General features: G+C 34.5%; 1 protein-coding gene across 4 annotated transcripts in view; it reads left to right on the forward strand.

The window, feature by feature from the left end:
- The window catches only part of RBPJ (recombination signal binding protein for immunoglobulin kappa J region), a 128,392-nt gene that overhangs the window by 80,078 nt on the left and 29,386 nt on the right, over window positions 1–18,928 (forward strand). For 2 of the 4 annotated variants that reach the window (XM_037829530.1, XM_037829531.1), the window contains one exon: window positions 7,316–7,354. In XM_037829530.1, the coding sequence (XP_037685458.1) occupies window positions 7,316–7,354 (39 nt within the window). Of the gene's footprint in view, window positions 1–7,315; window positions 7,355–8,032; window positions 8,052–14,796; window positions 14,819–18,928 lie in introns of those variants that run through there. The other 2 variants (XM_037829533.1, XM_037829532.1) reach the window with 2 other exon arrangements.

The raw sequence follows: 18,928 nt of genomic DNA on the forward strand, positions 1-18,928 counted from the left end.
AAAGTATTTAAGGATTCAGATTTTATTTTAAAAAGCAGTGTTAACACAGCATACACCTATTCTGAAAAACGTTTTGCATGAGAGTAGTCTAAACTTGCATAAATACTGAAATAAGTTGGTTGTTTCAGCTTATTTCTGTTTTAGTTGTCAACACAGATTGTGTCAATAGATATCTTGTTTTGAAAATAAATTGTAAATGCTGATAAGATTTGTACCTTCCTTTGAAAAAGGGAGAGAGAACCTAATCTTTAAATAATAATCAGTCTAATAAATTCGGGACTGTGTAATTGATAGCTGACTGTTATCCTTCTTCTGAGAAGCAGTCATTCTGGTTGCATTATGTAAATATTATTTATTTATTGAATCACTATCATGTTTATCATGGGACTTCTTTGTGCAGTAGATAACTCTTGAAGTTGTGTATTGTACATGAGATAGTAGTGGGAAATGGATCTTTGTAAGTGCAGAATGCATATGTAATGGATTAGACTCTTGAAAGTCTTGTAGTACCTTGGTATAACCGGACAATTTTTAATATGTAGGCCTATGAATATTATGAAATAATTAGAATTTAGTTTCCTTGCAACCTTCAAAATTGTGCGTTGTGAGCCTATTAAAGGCTTTTTTAATTTTCTCAGAAAACCCGTTTTCTCATTCTTCTCCCAGTCCAATAGATTCAGTAACCATTAGTTTTAATAAGGAAAATGCGATAGTTTTAATGAATTAATAGAAATGTGATGGCATTTGCATTGAAGAGAAGATTGGAATTGCACACAACAGTTACTGGATATGCTTTATTATGCTTTGAAGAAACAATTTGATATTACTGTTTATAAGATTCTAGCTTTAGGCCTGCACCTATATAGAATGACACATTGTTTTGCAAAAAAATGCTGTCCAGTCTCTTCTGACAAATGGATCCAGCCTCATGCTCATGTTTTCTGTGGGGGTAGGAGGAGGGAGTGTGTTATACAAAGATGCTAGGTAATTATGGACTTGCTATAATGGAGTATTTCCCTAAAAGGACATAGACAAAGAGATATTTTAATCAACACTTGGTTGTTAATTAGTCTGACTTTGAAAGAATTTCAGGGCACCAAAGAACAAAATTTATGTTTGAATTTTGAGTGATACGGATCTCTAACTAATCACACAATAAATTTATGTTAGCTCTTGTGGGAGATCCCAAAGAGTTGAAGTGTTAGTAACTAGTCCTAAGGGTGGCATCATGATCTCCACTGAAAAGTTTTATCTCTTTGTTAACTTTTGCCTCTCTCTCAAATTTTCACCATTTTAGCCTTGAGGTACATTCTGTCCCACTTCACTTTGCTTCTCTTTAAAGTAGAACTCAGCTCGTAAATATGTATAAGAAAAGAAGTACTTTAAAAAGTATTTTAAATTTCTTGGCTTTTGTGAAATATTCTGTATCTAATCTAGTGAGGCAGTTTTATTGTGATCATATGCCATAATGGTATATTTAATCAGTTTCAAAGAGTCTGAAAATCTTTCCTGTGGAAAAAAGACTCAGGAACCTATTTTTGCCTTTAATCCATAGCTGGAATTCATGGAGCAGCCAATGTTTCAGTGTTCTGAAATCTTTGGTCTTCAGTTGCCTTGTTGGTGTTACTACTAAAACATTGTTTTGTTCTTTGAAATTGAGTTTCTTCTTGTAGGGTAATATTGAAGAGGACTAATTAATTGTAAGTGGCTTTTATAAGAACTTGGATTATTTGCTCACTTTTGTGCTGATTTCAGTTAAAGTCATGTTTCAGTATTTCAGGTTTAATAAAAATAACAAAATACTCAGAGACAGACCCATTGTTTATAACTTAAGAGTTTGTGAACAGTGTCACCAGATAGCATTACTTTATTCAACAAAGTGAACCTAGTGGAATCCTGACTCCATCAGAGTTAATAATTGTGTGGAACATCACTATTTTGCTACCATTGACAAATCACTTACGTCAAATAAGGCTCCACCACTTGTAACTGTGTGATTATGAACAAGTCACTTAATCTCTATATAATTTCAATCTTGCTTTAAAAAGTTCTGTCATTTTCTCCAAGTACCCTGCCTCTACCATCTCTCTCATCTCTTTCAGAGAAGACCTTATTTCCTATTGCCAAAGAAATAAAAGGTCATCATACAGAAACTCCTTTAATTTTTTTCTTCTTCATAAACTTATTTATTTCTACTAACATCATACTTCTTTAATTTAGTTACTTTGGCTTTACCATTTATAACTAAAAAATAGTAATGCTAACATTTTAACATTTTGGAGTACTTACTGTGTATTCCAGGCGCTATTCTGTGTTTTCTGTACATTAATGAACACATTTAATCTCCACAATTCTGTGAAGTGAGTATGATTACTGTGCCTATTTATTTATGCAATTTTATTGAGATATATTCACACAGGATAGAAACCATCCAAAGTATACAATCACGGGTTCACAGTATTATCACATGGTTATGCATACAGCCCCATGATCGAATTTAGAACATTTTCATTACTCCAGGAAAGAAATAAAAACAAAAAAGAAAACCCTAATCCTCCTGTTTTAGTTTGCTAATGCTGTTGGAATGCAAAACACCAGAGATGGATTGGCTTTTACAAAAGGGGGTTTATTTGGTTACACAGTTACAGTCTTAAGGCCATAAAGTGTCCAAGGTAACACATCAACAATCGGGTACCTTCACTGGAGGATGGCCAATGGTGTCAGGAAAACGTCTGTTAGCTGGGAACGCACGCGGCTGGCGTCTGCTCCAAAGTTCTGGTTTCAAAATGGCTTTCTCCCAGGATGTTCCTCTCTAGGCTGCAGTTCCTCAGAAATGTCACTCTTAGTTGCACTTGGGATATTTGTCCTCTCTCAGCTTTTCCAGAGCAAGAGTCTGCTTTCAATGGCCGCTCCCAAACTGTCTCTCATCTGCAGCTCCTGTGCTTTCTTCAAAGTGTCCCTCTTGGCTGCAGCTCCTCTTCTAAAGTTCACTCTCAGCTGCACTGAGCTGCTTCTGTTTGCCAGCTCATTTATATGGCTCCACTGATCAAGGCCCACCCTGAATGGGTGGGGCCATGCCTCCATGGAAACATCTCATCAGAGTTACCACCCACAGTTGGGTGGGGCACATCTCCCTGCAAACAACCTAATCCAAAGTTCCAACTTAATCCCCACTAATATGTCTGCCCCACAAGATTGCATCAAAGAATATGGCTTTTTCTGGGGAACATAATGCATTCAAACTGGCACACCTCCCTATCCCTCTATATTATTGGCCCATAGTGTTGGTGTGGTAAATTTGTTACTGTTGATGAAAGAGTATTAAAATATTGCTGTTAACTATAGTCCATAGTTTGCAATAGGTACATTTCCCCTTGTATTATTAACTCCTTATAATAGTGTCATACAATCTGCTCTAGTTCATGAAAGAGCATTTTTATATTTGTATAGTAATCATGGACATTGTCCACCACAAGATTCACTGTGTTATACATTCCCATGTTTTAACCTCCAGCTTTCCTACTGGTGACATACATGACTCTATAAACTCCTTTCCACCACACTCGCGCATCATTCAGCACTGTTAATTATTCTCACAGTAATGTGCTACCATCACCTCTCTCCATTTCTAAACGTTTAAGTTCACCCTAGTTAAACATTCTGCATATACTAAGCAACCACTCCTCATTCTTTGGCCTCATTCTATATCCTGGTATCCTATATTCTATATTTTATCTCTATGAGTTTACATATTATAGTTAGTTCATGTTAGTGAGATCGTAAAATATTTGTCCTTTTGCTTCTGACTTATTTCACATAACATAATGTCCTCATTGTTCATCCATGTTGTTGCATGCTTCAGGACTTCATTCCTTCTTACTGCTAAATAATATTCCATCATATGTATATGCTGCATTGGTTTATACATTTATCTGTTGATGGATATTTGGGTTGTTTCCATCTTTTGGCAATTACAAATAACGCCACATGAACATTGGTGTGCAAATGTCTGTGTCCCTGCTTTCAGATCTTCCCGGTAAATCCCGAGTAGTGGGATTGCCGGGGTCATAGGGCAACTCTGTACATAGCTTCCTGAGGAACACCAAACCATCCTCCACAGCAGCTGTACCATTTTACATTCCCACAGTAGTGAGTATGTGTTTCAATTTCCCCACATCCTCTCCCAACACTTGTAGTTTCCTATTTGTTTAATAGTGGCCATTCTAGTTAATGTGAGATGTTATCTCTTCGTGGTTTTGATTTGCATTTCCCTAATGGCTAGTGAAGCTTAGCATCTTTTCCTGTGCCTCTTAGCCATCTGTACTTAACTTTTTGGAGAAATGTATATTCGTGTCCTTTGCCTATTTTTTTAAATTGGGTTGTTTGTCTTTTTATTGTTGAGTTGTAGGATTTCTTTGTATATACTGGGTATCAAACCCTTATCAGATATGTGGTTTCCAAATATTTTCTCCCTTTGAGTAATTGCCTTTTCACCCTTTTAAAGTCCTTTGAAGCACTGAACTATTCAGTTTTGAAGAGTTCCCATTTATCTGTTTTTTCTTTTGTTGCTTGTGCTTTAGGTTACAAAGTCTGAGAAACTACCGCCTATCACTAGATCTTAAAGATGTTTCCCTACATTTTCTTTTAGTAAGAGTTTTATGGTACTGGCTCTTATATTTGTGTCTTTGATCCATTTTGAGTTAATTTTTGAATAGGGTGTGAGATCGTTCATTCTTTTGGTTATGGATATCCAGTTCTCCCAATGCCATTTATTGAAGAGACTATTCTGTCCCAGTTGAGTGGGCTTGGGGGCCTTCAAAAATAATTGACCATGGGAATGTATGTACAACTATGTGATGATACTGTGAGCCAGTGGTTGTATATTTTGGATGGTTTGTATGGTGTGTGATATATCTCAATAAAATTGGGGGAAAAAAACAGCTGTTTGGGGGCAACTTAAGGTCTCATCCTGCCCTATCCAAAATAAAGCTTCAGCCTTTAATTAGCACACCCACCATGAATACCATTTTGCTAACATGTTAAAAACCATTAACTTTTCCCTATCAGTGAACTGTTTAGTGAATTTCTTCATTAGTGTGCATTCCTTACCTGTTAAATAAAACTCAGCATGTGCATTTAGATCACCATAGTGATTAGTTGTTGGCTTTCCCTTGAACATTTTTTAGTGGAAATGTAAAATTTTGTTTGATTGGTGTACCTTTCTGAGAATAAAAAGTTAGTAAATGCAACTTACATGAATTATTATTTGACACATTTAATAGACTACATTAGGAATTTTACTCACATTCAAATTTAAGACTTTGATACTGCAGTAGTAATGGTACATCTATTTAGAATAAATGTAAAACTTACAAAGTGCCTGTAGTGGATTTAGTGTGTCTGTCCGTGTCCCACCCACCCCCTCCCCAATTTACATCCATTCAGAACCTCAAAATGTGACTTTATTTGAAAAGAGTCTTTGCAGGTGTAATCTGTTAGGGATATTGACATGAAATCATCCTGGATTTATGGTGGACCCTAATCCTACGTGATATTTTTCTCTTTCTTTGATTAAGTGTGGGATCCTTCTGCAGTCTATACCTTCCTCCAGTGTTCTGAGCAAGTGAGAATTGCCCCCTTTTTTGCTGAATCTTTGGGGAGAGATTTTCAGTAGCTGTTTACTTTGCCATGTTGATGAGGTCACTCCTGTGCCATTTTTATAGATGAGGAAACTGAGGTCTAGAGAATTAAGTAACTTCTAGGGTTACACAGCAAGTAAATACTGAATCATAGATTTGAACTGAACCAATTTTTCTCTAGAGCCTTCCTCTTAACTTCCGTGTTGTAATTGAATTCCAACCTAACTTAACTTGTTTTTGCTCATGCTTTTCTCTTTGCCTGAATGGCTCCCTCTCCCAACCAGTTAAATGCTTCTATGCAAGTCCATTTAGATATTTCTGTTTTAACAGTCTGTTAGACTAGTCAGGTAATCACCATCTAAGTTTAAATCTCAGTGCTACCTGTTACTTAATTAGCTTTGTGACATTGGCAAGTTGCTTCTCTGTCTTTAAAATGAAATCAGTATACACTTTGTAGGATTATTTTATAAGGATGAAATAGGGTAACATAAAAAATATATCACATAGTGCCTGGCGCATGAAAAACACTTGTGAGTAGTAGCTGCTGTTATTAACAACCACCACTACCATTATCATCTCTTTTGTTATTTGTCATGTTTCTTTCTTCTTTTGACTTTTGGGGATATCTTTATATCCCTTACAGAATCTAGCATCATGTTTTGTACATATTAATAATCAAGAAATATTTATTTAATGAATAAACCCTTGGACATCTTGCTCAGCGTATTGCAGAACAAGCTATTTTCTTAATGGTGAAATTTTGTTATAATTGTTATAATGCATTAAAATTACATCTTCAGGTATAAATAACGTCGGAGACTCTACATGTCTTATGTTCAGCTGAGCTGAATTTTAAAAAATCATAAAATATTTTGGTTGCACACATCTGCGTATGTAGGAGGTCTGTCCTTTAGATTGTCATCTACAGAATGGCCTTTATTTTACTGATGTGTAAATTGAGGGCAGAAGTTCAGTAATTTGCTTTGGATACTATAAACTACTTCCTGGCAAAGTCTGCAACACTCTTTGGATCTGGTCAAAAAAAGTCAACTTAAATTTTCCCAGTTTATCTACATTTCTCTTCTCTATACTTTTCATTGTTGAAAGTGGTTGAACTTTTTATATGTAGCATTAAATATTTCATGTAATGGCAAAATTTTGTGTTTTAGTTTTAAAAATATATGTAGAAGCTTTCGTTCTTGGAGATTGATTTTTATTCAGTCCCAATATGGTTTCTTATCATTTGCATAGCTGGCAGATTGGGAATTTTCCATTGCAAGTTTGTATTTTAGGCATTTGTCACAAGGTAAAAAGGTCCAGATTATGTAGGATGCAAAAACATGATCTGTTTAGCATTCAAGCCAAGATGTGCTACACACCACCCCTTGGAATATAAGGAGTTTTCTGAGTGCTCTAAGTTGTTTAAGACTGGGAGTGAGTGTGCTACTTGCTCAGTGTGCGTTTAAGTCCTATTTGGATGTGTTGCTTTTATTTATGAACCATTTTAAAGTATATATTTTGTTATTTCTGGGTGCGGTTATTTACTAGAGGATTTCTCTTTTCAGTGTTCTTCAGTAAGGTTGAAGTGCAAAGACTTCACTGTGCCTAAAAGCTTTCCTGTGGAGTGTTTCATACAGGTTATTTTATTTTATTTTTTACTTTCTTATTTTTTCCAGGAAACTTGGTGAGCGGCCTCAACCTAAACGACTCACTAGGTAAGCATTATGTTAGTCATCCTTTCACTGAAACATTTCATTAAAGTGTAGGCTCTTCCAATTTTTTAGAAACTATTATTAGGTGCTCTTGAAAAGAAGTCGTTCAAATAATAGTATCTAGATCATAAGCTTGCTTGTTCCTTTCCTCTCCTCTTGCTACCCCACTACACTGCCCCCAAAAAATCAGAATAAAAGGATATGGTTCAAAAGGGAAAAACTGAAACCTTTTCAAGAATTAATCCTGAGTATTATTATGGTAAATATAACAAGGGTAACAATGTAAAGATAGCTTCCTATATCTAGCTGCCTTTAGCCAATCACAGTTGATTACAAGCAGGACTTGAAATACATTTAATGAATGCTTTTAGAAAAGTATTTTAAGGAAAACACAAAAGTTTACATATTTTCAATGAGAATGTAAATATACTGTGTTCTAATTATGTAAATTAATTTCATCACAAACATTTTATTCTTAAAATTTAAATAATAAAAGTATTAGTAATGCAAATGATGAAACATTTTTAAGTTACAGATTGTAAAATAAAGAGACCAATTTTCACAGTCACAGCCCCAGAGTTGATGCAAATACTGTGTTGTTAGCAGTTTCTTTCCTTATGTTTCAAGAAAATTGTATGCATATATGGTTGATCATCTTTATTCTGTTCACAGATTCTGTATTCACAAATTCACCTCCTAGGTAAAATATATTTATAACATCAAAATCATTGTTTGCTGAGCTTTTGTTGTCAATCGTGGACATGTGCTAAGTGGTGAAAAGTTATAGTCACCCAGTGCACAGTTCCCAGCTAAGGTCAAACAAGAAGATAGCTTTCCCTTCTTGTTTCAGCTTTCATATTGTAAACAGTATCTTTTGTGCCAGTTTTCACACTTTTGTGCTTTTTGTTTATGATTTAACTATTTTAAAAATGGCCCCCAAGCATAATGCTGGAGTGCTTCTATTATTCCTCAGTGGGAGAAGGCTATGGTCTGCCTTCTGGAAAAATACGTTAGATATGCTATGTTCAGGTATGAGTTGTAGTGCTCTTGGCCATGAGTTCGGTGTTAATGAAACAACAATATATATTAAATAAAGTGCTTTTAAATAGAAACACACATAAAACAAAGTTGTATACTGGTCAGTTGCCCAACATGTTACCAGAGGCTCACAAGAACCTAACCCTGTATTTCCCTTAGGAGCAGTGGTCCAGTATTAGCTAATTAATTGTTTGCAATGACTTTATAGAACATAACTACTGCAAGTAATGAGAGTCAACTGATAAGCATATGCCCACCTTTCTTTTTCTTTTTAAACTCAACTGGGATCATACTTTACCATTGTTTTGAACCCATTTAATTACATTTGATGACCGTTTGGGTTGCTTCTAAACCATTGCTGTTAAAAGAAAAACACTTAAGAATGATGGGATCATGCCAGAAGGACCCAGGAGTCAGTTTGAAGGGATTCCTCCTGGCCAAATTTGGAGTAATTTGATCATGAAAATTAATAATAGTGATGGATTAAAACCTATGCGATAAAATGACAGTTTCTGTAAAGAGCCAGGAAGTAAATATGTTAGGCTTTGTGGGCTATACTGAGTCTGTTATGACTACCCATTCTGCTCTCTTAATATCCCCCAAAGCAGCCTTAAACGGTATGTAAATGAATGGGCATGGCTCTGTTCTGCACACCTTTATTTACAAAAACTGGTGGCTGTCTGGATTTGGCCCTTGTACTATTTCTGCAACATTTCTGTCAGTCTGAAATTATTTCAGAATTAAAAAAAATTTTGTAATGCATTACATAAATGCTTCAGATCAAGTGGGCTGGAAAAATATTAACTTGTCTCACTGACTCATGTAAATATATTTTCAATTAGTTGTTTTCCTATATCCTTTATATAATTTTTGATTAGTGCAATTGCTCTATTCACATATATAGGCATTTTGAAGTTTAAAACTTATTAGATAAGTATTTTTATTTCACTACCAGTAGTAATAGGTTTTATATATTCTGATGAATAAGTGAGTTACTTAAATGGTTATCTCTGGAAAAATAATGATCAATAAGATGATGATATACTTTATAAGGAGATTTTCCTTTCCTTTCCCAATAATAGAGTTAGATCTCATCTACTTCATCATGATTTTCCATTTCCCCTTTAAGTGGTTTTCCATGTTTGGAAAATCTTAGTAGCATTTAGGACTTCTTCTGGCAAAGATGGACTAATAGGGACTGGAATTATCCTCCAGCCTGAAACTACTTAAAAATCTGGACAAAATATATGAAACAACAGTTTTCAAGACTTTGGACCTCAGGCAAGGAAGGGCAGTGATTCCTGACTTAGAATAGCCAAACCAGAAAACACCAACAAGAACTTTAATTGATTTCAGAACATAGTATCAAAATACAGTAATGAAGTACAGTACTGGTGTAAAGATAAACAGGTAGATCATTGTAACAGAATATTGGCTAGGAATAGTCCCTCAGATACAGATATGGTCAATTGTTTTTCAGTCGATTTAGGCAATTAGTTAGATAAAGGATAGTCTTTTTAGCAACTGATTCTGGCACAATCAGGTATCGATATGGGGGAAAGAAAAAGAAACTGTGAAACATACTTAGCACCATATACAAAAATTAGCTCAAGATAGATTATCGACCTAAATGTAAAAGTTCATAATATACAATTTTAGAAAACATAGAACATCATTTTGACCTTGGATTAGACTGTTTTCTTAGATAAAACACCAAAAAGTACAATATATGAAAGGAAAATTGATAAATTATTGATTTTTACAAATATTTGAAATTTTACATGATCAAAATTAAGAACTTTAAAAGACACTGTTAAGAGAATAACAAACCACCAACTGGGAGAAAAACATTTGCAAATCAGATATCTGATAAATACTTTATATCCAAATGATGAAAAGAACTCTCAAAAGTTCCAATAATAAGGAAACAAACAACCCATTTTAAAAACGGGAAAATAATTTGAACAAATGCTTCATCAAGCAATATTTATGTAAGTATGGCAAATAACCATTAAGGAAATGCAAATTAAAATCACAAGATACCACTACACATCTATTAAAATGTCTAAAATTAAAAAGGCAGACCACGTCAAGTGTTGGCAAACATGTGGAACAACTGGTAGTATCATGTACTGGTGGCAGGTATATAAATGGTACAATTGCTTTGGAAAATAGTTTGGCAGTTTTTAAAAAAATGTTCAACATGCTCTACTATCTGACTCAGTCATTCTACTCCTAGGTATTTAGCTAAGGAAATTGAAAACACATGTGAATATACAGTCTTGAGCACAAATGTTCTGGTGTCTTAGTTGTAGTAGCTATATGTGCTTAATCAAAAGATCTGTCAACAAGTGAGTGGATAAACAATTGTGATGTATTCCTACAATGAATTTCTACTCAGTGATAAAAGTGAATAATACGTACAACATGGATCATTCTTAAAATCATTATGCTCACTTTCCTAAAGAAGTCAGAAAAAACAGTACGTACTGTGTGATTCTATTTGTATAAAATTCTAGAAAATGCATACTGATGTATAATGACTGAAAGCACATCAGTGGTTTCCTGGGGATGGGGAGAGGCAGAAAGTAGGATTACAGAGAAGCAAAAGAAAAACTTTATGGATTGATGAATATCTTTGTTATCTTGATTGTGCTGATGGTTTCACCCCTGAATTACACATGTCAAAACATATCTAGTTATATACTTTAAAATAAGTGCATTTTATTGTATTTTACTTAGATCTCAATAAAGCTGTTAAAACTTTTAGTAGCTGCTATACTTTAAAATAGCCTAAAAGGGATTGCTAAATCTTTTTAAGTCTCTTGAAGCGGGCATAATGCAGATTTGTATTCGAATGAAAACTAGTGTAAGGCAAATTTAGCCAAACAGTTTGTACATTAACAATAAATTGTAATATAGAATCAATTACCAATTCTGTGATAAATATTTAATTTTATTAGGTATGAATTTAGAAATCAGGAAGCTTTCCCTTTTGTTAGTATATGGCAAATGTAGGTCCTGCCTAATTTATTTTTTAACCATATTTTCCATTTCTCCTTTCAACATTTTTTCCTGCTAGGAAAACTTTAATGTCTTTTATTTGACCAAAATCTTTTTGAAAGGAGTATTTTTTTTCTCTTTTTATTGGTGTGTGTGTTTCTGGGGGTTTTATTCTGAGAGGATTTCTTTCGTTTCCTTTTTTATTTTTTAAATAATCTTTTAAAGTTTTCCTTTCTCTATCCTTTCCCCTTATTCCAAATTAAGGAATATTGAAAAGAGTGACCTGTTATTTAGAGGATCATCTTTTTGATAGTGTTCTAAACCACAATTCTTCCTGCACAGAGTTTAAGATTTTGATTGACGGTTAACACTATACAATACTCAGCATTACCATGGATTCACTTTAAAAGAAAACTTTTACATTCTTTCTTAAGTATATATATTTTAGGAATTGTGTGTTAACTCTGAACGGCATCCCAATAGGATACTCTGCGTCTTGAATTACTCCCCTTCATTGTGGCACACAGGTATAACTGGCTGCCTGTGGATTCAAAACACGAAGCAGAATAGCCAGATCTTATACTAATGTGTAGAAATAATAGTTCTCTTATTATGGAAGCTTCTCATTTAGTCATTTAGAGCCTGATGTCACCAGAGAAAGTATTGCTTGTAATGCAATTAGGCATTGGGCCCTTTTTTAGGGAGTTCCCCTGAGCTGTGATGTTATGCCTACGGCAGTGCTGTAACACATACTTTTTAAAAAATGATGTTATTCAACTGCGTATCCTGTTTGTACTCAGTGACTTTACATTGGTGTCAATAACTAAAAGGTTAAGTTGGCATCTTTAAGACTCTTACATTGCAAGCAACCTTCAAAGCCACAGTCTTAACTTCTGTTCCCCTCTACAACACTCCAGACTGTCAGCCATTAACTCACACTTTGTTTGACTTTGTTTAGTGGCAGGAAGCTTCTCTCATAAGGTTTACCATTTCTTGAAAGTTTGCTGTATCTGTTGGAACTATTTTATGCTGTTCTCTCTGCTTGGAAGACTTTTTACCAATCACTTGACTGACACTGTTTTTCATAGCTCTTTCTTGGTTATGGAGGTTGCCCCAGAGTGAAGGTTAAGAAGACAACCCCTGTAACTGTTGCCTACCTCGGCATGGTCAATGAGGTTTATATTTTAGTGTTCCTATTTTGTGAGTCTGTTGTCTTTAAATAAACCCTTTTTCATTTTGGATCTCCTCTTTCCTACCCATAGCAGGTAATCTTGAGAAACATTTTACAACCAGTTCCTAATGAGAAACCCATGAAACGGTGTATTCTCCTGGTCTACCCTGAGTTATGGCTAAAGTTGGGTTTGCTGTGTTCGTTGCTATTTATTATTCATCCTCTTTACTTTGTGACAAGAGAACCATCCATTTTTCTTGTTGCCTTACATCAGATAATACCTGCTTTGACCCTTCTGAGGTAGTCGGAGGTACTTTATATTTTATGTCATAGGATAGAAGACTCATGTTTTAACATAGATTCTCCATTTACTTTGTCATAAGCAGATAATCATGAGTAACAAGCAGCATGTAAACTAAGTAGACATGAATTTAGAATTATAGTCAAATAAAACCATAATGTTCATCTGCCACATTAATAGTAATGTCTGACCTTTGTTCTCTATGGTTTTTAATAATTAGGTCATCAGTGATAAATAATTCATATAAAAGTGGTTTCATCTAACATTCTACTTTGCCTAGACTGGTCACATGTTTTAGGGTCATCTTGAAGGAAGAAGAGAATGGGTTCTGGGCTGCAAAAGTATAGAAAGGAAAAATAACTAGAGCCTTAAGATTTGAAAAGTAATCATTAAAATCGCTGTCCTATAATGGACAAACAGTAATTTCCCAAATAACTTCTTTCAACTAGAAAATTATATGTTTCTTTATTAACAGGGTATCAAACACATTAAAATTATAGGAAGAATCTGGCAGGTCCTGATGCGTACCTGGGATTCATAGATCCCCATTTAATCAGTCAGGCCTATAAATTTAAGAACAGTGATGATGACCTGCCTTTGAATATCATTACCCCTCACTGGACATTCTGAAATTCTTCCAAGTTTCTCTCAACACAGTATAAAACTTTAAATAAGTAGTAAAATGCTGTGTTTCCAGAATACACTTCTAATATAATTCAGAACTGTTGTACCAATGCTTATAATGTAAGGCCTGTGGCTATTTGGGAATGGAGTGAAAAAACCCTGAAATGTTTATTAGAATTTGAAAAGATTGGACTCCTACTGTGTGACAGGATTTGAAGGAGCTTACCTATATATCTCCCAAAAATTTTTATGGAATTATGATACATTATTTTTACTTTTATCATAAAGAAGGAATGAAAGGAGATTTGCAGGCATCCCCCTAAGTACATGACTTAACTATAGAAAGTTATGTCACTACTAGAAAAAGAAACCTAGTGTAACAGGTTTCATTAATGTTTCAACAGTATGACGAGTGCCCCAAGACTTTGTTGGATCTTGGTACCAGAACCACATGGGAAACAGAAATTCATCCATCCTTCTCAACACACACACACCAGCCTGCCAAGAAATAGTAGCTAACTATTCCTACATTAGTATTTTTCAAAACTGCCACTTGGGCAAACACGAGTTCCGAGAAGAGGTCTTGGTCTGGTGTATTAATTTGGAAAAGATGCACTCATCTGTCCCCATCTTGAACTTTTGCAGTGTATATTGGCATGTTTAAGGCTCTGAGTATTCCTGCAGTGAAGGAATTGGTTTTGCTTTATTTTATTTGGTTTCTCCAAAACTTCTGGAGTGGGGCATTCTCCATTCCAAGTCATAACAACTATTGTGGAAAACTCACTTTGAAAAGTGTTGTATGAGATAGTGTAAAAGACGAAACTTGTAAAAAATGAAATGGCTAAAACCTGACAGAAATAGGGCGCCTCTGTTAATTTAGGTTTTCTGACGGGGGTGGGGGGGTGGGGTTGTGGCTGATGAAAGTTTGCATGTCTTTTGGCAGCATTCTGAAGTAGAAGTGAGGACAGACCAGCTGAACCTTCTGAACTCTCAACTCTTCCAACCAACTCCAATTTTGAGGAAGAGTTTTAAAGCTTTCTTAAATATCAACTATGTGATATGCTTAATTGATTTAAAAATTTAGAATGTCATTGTTCATTCTGTTTTGCAACTTTTAAAATCTTTCATTTTTGTTTATACAGGGGTCAGCAAAGATTTTCTGTAAAGAGCCAAATAGTAAATATTTTAGTCTTTGAGGACCATGTACTGTGTTTTGTTTTTGTTTTTACAGTCCTTTAAAAATGTAAAAGCTAGGCTTAGCTCCCAAAGAGTGCAAAAACAGGCTGCTGGCATTTTTGCTGATTCCTGGCTTGAAGTAGTGTTTCTCAAGGTATGCTCTGCAGATGTCTAAAGTGTTTGTGGGATGGGTGTGTGTGTGGGTATGTGTGGGTGTGTGTGTGTGTATGTGTGAGAGAAATTATTTTGGAAATATTCGGTACAGCAAAGTTAAATAGGTTTCTTTATTATATGACAAGATTCACTGGGAACTTTTTTTTTTTTTTTTTTTAATTCAGTTTTATTGAAATTTATTCACAAACCATACAGTCATCCATGGTATACAATCAACTGTTCACAGTATGATCATATAGTTATGCGTTCATCACCACAATCTATTTCTGAACATTTTCCTTACATCAGAAAGAATCAGAATAAGAATAAAAAATAAAAGTGAAAAGAGAACACCCAAACCATCCCCCCATCCCACCCTATTTGTCATTTAGTTTTTACTCCCATTTTTCTACTGGTTTTTTTTCAATTTTTTAACTTTGTTTATCAAAAAATTAAAACAAACAGGCAAACAACAACCAAAAAAACCCCACAACATTTCAAACAAAGCAATGGATTAAGGAAAACAAATAACCTAAAATAATTACTTTGCTTCCAATATGTTCCTACCACACCCCAAGAAAATTAATAAACCATGTCCAAACAGAGGAGTAAGAAAAACAAATAATCTAAAATAACTACATTGCTTCCAACATGTTCCTACCATACCCCAAGAAAATTAACAACCCCTAAGAAAACAAAGGAATAAGAGAAAAAAAAACCTAAAATAACTCTATTGCTTCCATCATGATCTTACTATATCCAAGAAAGTTTACAAACCATAATCATTCCTGAGCATTCCCATAACATTGAGATTACCCTCCATAGTTTATCTGTTCTTATTAGATTATCATTCCCCCTCCACTAATTGGTATCTCTAGGTCCCCTACATTCTACAGTATAAAACACTGTACATTTTTCACAGAATTCACATTAGTGGTAACATACAATGTCTCTTTTTGTGCCTGGCTTATTTTGCTCAGCATTATGTCTTTTTTTTTTTTTTTTTAATCTTCATTTTATTGAGATATATTCATATACCACGCAGTCATACAAAACAAATCGTACTTTCAATTGTTCACAGTACCATTACATAGTTGTACATTCATCACTCACTGGGAACTTTTATTATTTGAATTTTACATGTGACAGAAATACAATTTGAGAAGTGTGGAGGCTGGGCCTGCTCTTAAGCTTGTCTGGCTGGACCCTCCTGTCTTTGTGGTCAGCTTTATTTTTGCTGGTGGCTGACTACGGTTTAGCTCCTAGCTCAAACGCCCCTTATTCTCTCCCATCTACCACTGGGCTAGTTTAAGTCACTTCCTGACCCCTTGGACCAATCACTGGGATTTGTATGAATATAGTAAGAAGGTAAGGGAGTCTATTTTCAGAAAAACAAGGGTTAGCTCCATAAGGATATGGGGGAATCATTGTGAGATAAAACGACCATAAGTTATGTCCTAGTGGGAGATATGTTATGTAGTGTTTTCACATGTATTGATTGCACCTCAACACACTGTTTCTAAGGAGGATCTTACCCCCAAGGAGTTTACTTTGAGAAACACTCATCTGTGGATCAAATACATACTTATTATTAGAATGGTATTTAAGGCTTGACCCATTCTTACCGTATCCTTTCTTTCCAGTCACATCTTTCAGAATTCCTGTGTTCTGGTACCAGATATTATAGCTATTAGATTTTTTTGTCCTGTATCCTCATTTTCTCTTTTTGTTTTTCTTCCTAGCTTATAAAGTTAAAAAACACTAGTATTAAAAAAGACATCTTTTTCATTAAAAATTTTGAAAATCCTACAAAAAAACTTTCTTTCCCTACTTTTTTCCTTTTACTTAACAGCCAAGATTTTTCAGAAGCGTGGTATATGTTCAACGCACTTCCTTGTCTCCCATTCATTTTGCAGCGTATTTCAGAAGGTTTTCATCAACACTACCTATACTGAAAAGATTCTTAAGTTGCCCAGTTGACTAATTACCAAATTTATGAAAACTTTCTGATCTATGTCTTACTTGAGTGTTTTTTAGGATTTAATACCTTTTACTGTTTTCCCTTATTTGAAATCCTCTCTTACCTTGATTTCTGAGACCAAGTTTTTCTCCCATTTGCTTGATCCTATTTCCCAGACTCCTTTGCAGACTACTGTTACCTCCAGTGGTATAATTAGTAAAAGTAGGCCCATTGCAGATAACACATAGCTTGTTTTATCATTCACCAATGTGTTTCACTTGGGCATTCTTTTTGTGAATTTTGTTTGCAGCCCCCAAATCTTTGAAATTTATGAAACAAAACACTGTCACAAAAAAATACAAAGATGATCACAGACAGTTTAAATGGTAATCAAGAGTAGAATGACATTTGCCCTGATTTAATGTTAGTAAAATTATTGATAAAAATAAAACCTTCCATTTTTCCAATCATATGAGCTTCTATATTTTCAGTAAGCAAACTCTTTCAAAAGTTGTTGATCCATGGTGTTTTCCAAGTAATTTTTAAATGGTTCTAATTAGGAACAAATAATTATAGTTTCTTATAGTTACAAGAAAGAAATCATTAAAAGTGAAATTACTACAGAATATATTTTAAAACTCACACTCATAGTATTTTAGAGTAATTTTAAAAATCTTGCTTTCCTATTGTTAAAAATTACATGATACAGATTAGTATTTCTACTGAAAAAGATTCTTTAGCACTTACTATATATTTCCCAGTGATAAAATTGCCCTTATTCTTTCTTAAAAGATGTTTGAAAGGAAACAAAAGGCATTTTCAATGTCTTTGGCATCTTAATGTTGGACAGTATTTTTGTTTCCTTTATTACAGTGGTTTTCAACTTTAGCAAACATATACCCACCCACCCCATCCCTGGACATTTTTAGTTGTCACAGTTCGAAGGGAGATGGGACACTACTGACATCTACTGGGTAGAAGTTAGAAATGCTGTTAAACATTCTCCAATGCACAGAACACCCTATCACAACAAAGGATTATCTTGCCAAGAACGTCAACAGTACCAAAAATAGAAACCTTATTAGATAGATGAAACTCAACACTATTTGGATGAAAAGCATATGGGCTATCATTCCATAGGCATTAGAGTGTATTTTTTAAATGGATCTTTAATGTGCAGAAAGTAAATTATCAAACTAATTGCCAGAGAATATAATTTTAATGTGTTTGATATCCTGTTAATAAAGAAAAGTATAATTTTCTTGTTGAAAGAAGTTATTTGGGAAATTACTGTTTGTCCATTATAGGACAGCTATTTTTAATGATTACTTGAAATCTTAAGGCTCTAGTTATTTTTCCTTTCTATACTTTTGCAGCCCAGAACCCTGTCTGGAATTATACATTGGTATTTTCAAAAAATCTGCTGAATATTTCTGACTTGGAGGTCCCAGGGCCACTGCAGATTGGAAATTTGTCAAACTGAACCGATTAATATATACCCACTTGCCTCAACAAAAAACACAAAGAGTTCCTAAATTTTTCCATCTTCTCCCCTACTGTCTTCATAGTATGTTGACTTTTCACAAGTTTGTCTTGTTTCTATGCTTTCTAATCCTTTTTCTACTCTACCACTGGAATTAACTTACTAAAAATGAAAATTAATATATCTGTTTAAAAAGCCTCAAGGTCTCTCATCACCATTCATGTGGATTTAAAATGCAGGTTCTGTTAACATGATGGTTTTCTGTACACAGTGTTCATAGTGTCACATTCTCAAGGCCTTTGACAGGCCTTTCACAATTTGGTTTTATCCATCTTGTTAGCTTTATTCACTGCCATGGCTTACTTTAGAATTTTGTAGAATTTGTTTCGGATCTGTCTGGCACCAAAATTACCATTCACTCCAGTAATAACCATTCACTTACATTTCTGGATTATGAGGATTAAATGAAATAATACATGTATAGTACCTGTTACGGGGCCTGGCACATGATAAATACTCAAGAAGTATTAGCTACTGCTGTTTTTGTTTACACAGGCATTCTCTTGCTTAGGCTGTTTGTACATACCTCTATTTGGATCGTCACAGTTTGTTGTTTTCCAAATTCTTCTTCAAGGACTTTGAGTTCCTTTCTCTGTGATACAGAGTAG

This window comes from Choloepus didactylus, chromosome 3, assembly GCF_015220235.1.
Source record: "Choloepus didactylus isolate mChoDid1 chromosome 3, mChoDid1.pri, whole genome shotgun sequence".
Lineage (NCBI taxonomy): Eukaryota > Metazoa > Chordata > Mammalia > Pilosa > Megalonychidae > Choloepus > Choloepus didactylus.